The sequence below is a fragment of the Chrysochloris asiatica genome, unplaced genomic scaffold (assembly GCF_000296735.1).
Source record: "Chrysochloris asiatica unplaced genomic scaffold, ChrAsi1.0 scaffold00146, whole genome shotgun sequence".
Classification (NCBI taxonomy): Eukaryota; Metazoa; Chordata; class Mammalia; order Afrosoricida; family Chrysochloridae; genus Chrysochloris; species Chrysochloris asiatica.
Window position 1 is genome coordinate 3663394 of NW_006408664.1, and position 6862 is coordinate 3670255.

Below are 6862 nucleotides of genomic sequence, written 5' to 3' on the forward strand. Positions count from 1 at the left end.
GAATGTTTGAATGTGAAACCGATGATGTGCCCTGAAAACTTTCACTCAATCCACAATAAAAACTTAAAAAAAAAAAAAAAGAAAGAAAAATGAGGATAATTATAGCACTCACCTCAAAAATGTAAAGATTAAATAATTCACAAAAAGTACTTGCCACAGTGCATACCACTTAACACAGGAATACAAGACATATTAACTATTATTATCTTTTATCCCTCTTAAAGCAAAGGTCAGCATTCTTTTCCTATAAGTAAATATTTTGGGCTTAGTGGATCATATGGTCACTGTCACAGACAGAGAGCTGGATATGGTCCAAGACTCAGAGTTTGCCCAGCCCTTCTGTAGAGGAAGGTTCTTTGACCAGGACATTACTGACCACAGTAATTTTGGATCATATAATTCTTTGTTCTGAGTTGTTATCCTTGCCCTATACCTACTAGATGCCAGTAGTGTCCTCCCAGTTATGACAACCAAAAATATCTCCTGGCAGGTTGTTGTTGTTAAGTGCCGTCGAATCAATTCCGACCCATAGCAATCCTGTATAGGGTTTCCAAGGAGCAGCTGGTGAGCCTGAACCACTCACCGACTTTGCAGTTCAAACGACTTTGCAGTCTGACACATTAGCCCACAGCGCCACACCAGGTCTCCTGGTGGGTAGAGAGAGGCAAAATTGCCCAGGTTGAAAAATACTATTCTAGAGCAATCAAACATATAAAGAGATGGAGCTTGAACTTTCTAATTAAAAGAAACCAACAAAACCTTAACTAAGTAGGAAAAAATAACTTTGCATACTAAATTACATTTATACTTACTTGGCTAAAATTCCCACACTTAGCAATAACTTTATAACTTCTGTAATACACACAGCTGTGGTTGAAAAGTAGAGTTCTTTGTCTGATGTCCTTGTGTATCTTAAAGCTATGGTATAAGCTGCAGCCACCAGGGTCATCACTGTCAAGCAGTATAACTTGAATAACAAATTGACATTCTCTGGAAAATACGTGCAACAAAAAACATTGTTGAGGAGAGAATATTATGTACATAAAAGTTAATTAGTATAACCCAATTGCTTTCTAGTTTCAAGTATGAAATCGTTTTTGAAATCAATGACACTTAAAAATTTATTTTAAAACAATATTTTCTAATTATGTGAATATAATAAACAAATATACATAAAACACAGCTGACTTTAAACATCAACTTCATTTAGGCACTGATTTTGCTCCTGGGGAATGCTCTAGTTATAAGATAATACGATATACTAACTCTAGTTTGTTGTTAGGTGTCGTTGAGTTGATTTCAACTTATAGCAACCCTGTGTGTACTAGAGTAGAACTGCCCCACAGGGCTTTCTAAACTAATCTTTATGGGATTGGACTGCCAAGTCCTTCTCCCACTAACTCACTGACTAGGTCCATACTGCCAACGTTTTGATTAGCAGTCAAGAGCTAGCTTTATGATTATGAATCAAAGCAAAGCATGAAAGAAAACAAGATAAAAATGAATGCAGTGATATATACTCTAAAAGTAAAGACAGCAGGAAGGTATCAAAAGGAGTAACTGAATGATAAAAGTAGAACTTAATGTAGAAGTTTACCATAAAAACAAATCCCATCTAGTTTCTCATTTCACTGTATTATGCAGAGAAATGTTTCATATCAAAATAAGAATATTAAGGAGTTCTGTAAAACTTGAAATGCAGGAAATAGACAATTTATCATTTTAAAACTACTTGCAAGTATATGTGAGGTGCAGTTACCACTCAGGCACTCAGAGCATCTCTACCTTGAAGTCTTATCAAACAGCTCCGATGAAACCACAAACGCTGGGGGCAGGAGCGGGCTCTCCTATCCTCCCTCCCTCACAGGTCCACATTCTCAGTCCTTCTCTAACACTGCCATCATCCAGAGGTCAAACTTTTTCTGGTTTCTTCACCCACCTGCCACCTCTCATTCTTCAGCTCTCCTTAACCTCTAATTCAAATCATCTGGCTGATTAAATACAGATCAGCAAACTTTTTCTTTAGCAAATATCTTTAGGCTTCCCAGGCAGTAAGGAAAAATCAAGGTCCTTATGCAACAAGAATGAAAAGAAACTCTCACAAATTCTTCAACAAAATTCAAAATGTAGTAATACTTGAGTGACGAATGAGTTGCACTTTAGGCTGCTGCTAACCGCAAGGTCAGCAGTTTTAATCCACTAGCCGCTCCATGGGAGAAAGATAAGGCTTTCTGCTCCTGTAAAAATGTATGGCCTTAGGAACCCTGTAGAGGGTCTCTGTGAGTTAGAATCAACTCAACAACACACCACCACTACCACCGCCAATGATTCAGGACGATGGCACAGGACTGGACAAGATTGCATCCTGTTATACATAAAGTTGCCAGGAATTTTTCTTTTTATTTTTTGGTGGTGGTGGTGGAACGTTTCACTTAATTAAGGTTTAAAGTTAGCATTCCATCATCCAATCAATTGAAAGTGTTCACCTGTAAAACCCAGGTTTAGCTCTCAAACCATGTGAAAATAGTTATGAGTCATATTTGGTCAATGAGCCAGTCATACTTTGACAACCTTACATTGAGAGCTCAGGACAACTACTGTACCCAACATTAACGATATGTCTGTTCACTGCTTGGGAGCCTAACCCCAATTCAAAAACACAGGGCAATAAAATAAATTTTTAAACAACTGTGTGGTGCTGTGGGTTAATGCGCCAGACTGCAAAGCCGTTTGAACTGCAAGGTTGGTGGTTCAAACTTACCAGCTGCTCCTTGGAAACCCTATACAGGGTTGCTATGGGTCAGGATCAACTTGACAGCACTTAACAACAACAACAAATCTTTACATATGTAAAGCAGAAACTCTTCTTTGATATAATTTCCACTGGGAAAATTAAAGAAATAAAACAACTGGTAAATTACATTGGGTGTTAAGTAGTAACTAATAAGGTAGCACAAGGAACTCTGGTAGCGTTGTGGTTACGAATTGGGTGCAAACCGCAGGGTCAGCAGTTCGAAACCACCAGCTGTTCCACGGGAGACTGATGAGGCTTTCTGTTCCCAAAATTTACAGCCTCAAAAACCCTATACAGGGTCACTATGAGTCGGAACCGACTCCACAGCATATAACCACCACCACCAATAAGGTAGCACAGAAGAAATACAGCTTGTATCTGCCTAAATTTTCCTGCCAAAAGATCTGGAAATGTTTAAACAGAAGCAAGTTTATATAACAGGAAGTAGAAGATCTCACAATATTTCCTTTGTTCTACATTTTCCTACACTAAGGATAAATGTATGCTTTCAAAAATAATCAGTAATAACCTGTAATTACTCAGTAGCTAAAAAGCATTTCCCATCTTCCAGGTCAGCAGTAAGCAAACTACAGCTGTCCTCATTTGTTTCAATATGACCTGCAAGCTCACAATGATTTTTTTTTAATGGTTGATAAAAATATGAAGTTAGCATTCTGTGACAAGTGAAGACTTTATGAAATTTAAATTTGTGTCCATAAATAAGTTTTTACAGAAATTTCTGTATACTCTGGCATCTTTTACCCTACAACAGTGCTCAGTAGTTGGAACAGAGATCAATCTCAATCTGGGACAGAGATCAGTAAGTAAAAAAAGTTTGTCAACCTATGTCTTAGATTATCATCACTTTCATAAATAAGAAAGCTTGGGCCAGCAAAGTGAAAAGTTATTTTACCTATTATATAGGCTCCTGATTCCAAACACAATTAAGTGAATGTTTAAACACTAAACTGGATATATATTGCCTACAAACATACTCTGACCTATATTATTGTCAGCTTTGAAAATATTTGCATAATGAATATATGAGATTATGTATTTTACTGTTGAAAATAAGAGAAAAAGTAATCAAATACATTTTAAATATTTATAAAACATAAGGTTTTTGGATAGAATACAATTTTTAAATTATATTAAAGGAATTTTTTAAACGTTTTTAAGCATGACTTCCTATCACTTCAGTTTAATATTAAATCAAAACTTCTCTTCATTCCATTCACAAATTATCCAGTATGAGATTTTGATTGCTATTAATTTTAAATTTTCAAAGTTAATATCATTCATGTTAAATTTTGTTGAGAATTTCAAACATGCCCAAGACTACAGACCTAACCTGCAACTTAACTGGCAGAAACATCTTATGCTCATTACTCACCACTTCTTACAAAATTACCATTAGTCCCAAGTACATTTGTTGTATGGAAAATGCCACCCCATCTCCAAGAAAGCCAACACTAATTAATGATAGTGGCAGAGATGAAGAAGCCTAAGAATAAGTAGTTTGTAACTTAAAAAGTTTAAATTTGGGGTAAACTAAAGCACGGAACAGTTTCTATGAATTGCTCAAGTCTGGAGTTCTGGGGTGGCACTGCAGGATAAGAACTGAACCTCAAGGTCAAGGTCGGTTTGAACTATAAGGTCAGTGGTTCAAACTCACCAACCACACCTTCGAAACCCTATACAGGGTCACTATGAGTCAGAACCAACTCTCACTTTAAAACAACGAGCTCTATAATTTACATCTTTCAGTAAGTGTGCGAAAATCTTTTAATAACCCATTAAACCACTCGTTCTAAATTTATAGGTGCATTTGAGGTATGGTGTATTTTTTATAGTGCAATGGATTTTACTACATTTTATGGGGGCATTAGTTTCAAGTCCTGAGAATTTGGAAATTCAGGAGTCTCAGATACACATTCTTTGTGGATATCAAACTACTGTAATAACAATTTTCTATTATTCATTTCTAGGACATATAAGACTTGTTACACAACCAAGATACAACAAATATTTATTGGCAATAAGTCTATACCTGTAAGTTTCTGCAACTATTTCAAATCATGTAACTTCTGAATTTTCAAGATCTCTTGCTATATTTTATCAAAACATTTCTACTCCCCCCACCCTTTATTTCCTGTTTTGTTACAATGAAAAAAAAAAGCACTCTTAGGTTTGGACTTACACAGCAGCAGAAGGGCCTACGTGGTGAGTGTGGACTCTCCAACCAGGAAAATAATTGGACAACTCTACAATAGGTCATTCTTTAAATATTTGTTCAAAGTTTATTAAGAGGTGAAGTCAAGTGCTCTATGGGGGAAGGGTAAAGGAAGAATCAAAATGTCGTTCAACTCCTGTTAGCTACAGCTCTACTGCCCAGAAATTCAGCTCTGGTCCTTATATATCTCAGTCAGCAAGACAAAAGTGCTATGCACTTACTCAGACTTCTTAAATGGCAATTTGTCACAGTATTATTATCCAAATGTGTCAATCCTTAGAGTAGGATGGTGGATCTCACTTCCCAACAGAATACCAACGCTCCTTCTAACCACTATAGCATTCTCCTGGGAGAAATTCTGTTAACGATAGCTTTCTCCACCTCGTTCCAGTATCAGTGCTGTTTTAATACCCCAGTGATATTTTAGTGGATGTTACACACACCAGCCACAGCTTGGGCTGTGTACCTTTAAGTCTCTATGCATCAGTAGGGCAGAAGGCTCAGCAGACTGCAGTGGTGACCCTGCGAGGAGTGAGAACTATCCCGCTGGGCAATGCGGGTCCAGCCCAGGACCTGGGCAGGGGTCCCTCTGCGGCTCCTCTGCAGTCAGGGCCTGTTTGAATTCGCTCCCACCCATGAACCAGCTCGTCTAAGCAGGCTTGTCTCGACACGCGCGGAGTCCGTCGCGAGGAGAGCCACTTTAAGAGACTGATTGCCCAGCGTTGCCCTGACAGACGGCTGAACGAACTCAAACCAAGGAGCGGCTAAAGAGAAACTTGGAAGTCCGACGCCCTAGCCTTGCCCCAGAGCCCCGAGGGAAGGGAGGATGCTCCGCCGCCAAACAGGTGCCCACAAGCACTAATGTGCGTTTGCCAACGTCCACCGAGGACTGCGAATTCTAGCCCGGCCCGCTATCCCCTCCCGGTGCCCATAACCTCACCTCTCGGGGCAGCCATGGTTGCCAGACAGCAACGCGCGGAACTGACGCGCGCCCCCTTCGCGCGTCTTGCGCAAAACTCAGGGAACCGCCCCCTATGGTCATAGAGACGAAAATTTCTCGGCCTAGAGCGCCTCGCCGACGGACAGCCCAGCATCCAAACTCCCAGCTAAACCTTCAAATTAAGGCCAGGAAACCAAGCAGCTTCCGAGACCGCGAAGAACTGGAGTAGAGGATATGCCTTTATGGCCTAGTCCTGGTGGGCGTGTGTGTAAAATTTAGTTCCAAGACGTTAATTAAACTACAACTCCCTTTAGGCTGAGGAAAGAGAGCGATACTTTCTGGGAATTGTAGTCCCTGCAAAGGGGTTTGTTGTTAAATTCAGTGACGTCGGTTCTGACTCATAGCGATGGTATAAGGTTTCTGAGGAGCAGCTGGTGAGTTTTGAACTATCGACCTTGTGGTACAGTTTATTATCCTACAGCGCCACAACGGCAAATGGAACTCGAAGCTTACTCATTGTGATTCATTTTTGTCAAAGCTGTTGGGAAAATTCCCAGAACTTATAAAGGAACACAAATTACTGTCCGCAACTCTTTTATAGCTTCCACATATCACATTAAATTTCATTGTGAACCCTTGTTTAAACTTAGTACAGTTTATAGTACATAGTTGTTCAGAAAACTTGTTCCTGTGTCCTTGTGGTCAGATTGTCATTGATTATATTTAATTAGTCAGACTTTATAACCATCGTCTTCACACTGCAGAGAGACCTCAACCATATTCATCTCCAACATCATTAGAAGATGCTAGTCAGCATTTGTTGTTGTTAGGTGCCATCCAGTCTCATAGCGAACCTATGCATAAGAGAACGAAACCCTGCCCAGTCCTGGGCCAA

The 6862-nt window shown here is 39.3% G+C and overlaps 1 protein-coding gene across 2 annotated transcripts in view; it reads right to left on the bottom strand.

The window, feature by feature from the left end:
• Window positions 1–6053, bottom strand: part of SLC35A1 (solute carrier family 35 (CMP-sialic acid transporter), member A1) — an 81670-nt gene extending 75617 nt beyond the window's left edge. For both annotated transcript variants that reach the window (XM_006870631.1, XM_006870630.1), the window contains exons 1-2: window positions 5968–6053; window positions 813–990 (exon numbers count right to left, since the gene is read on the bottom strand). In XM_006870631.1, the coding sequence (XP_006870693.1) occupies window positions 813–990; window positions 5968–5983 (194 nt within the window). In that variant the 5' untranslated portion in view covers window positions 5984–6053. The remainder of the gene's footprint in view (window positions 1–812; window positions 991–5967) is intronic.
• Between the last annotated feature and the right edge of the window lie 809 nt (window positions 6054–6862).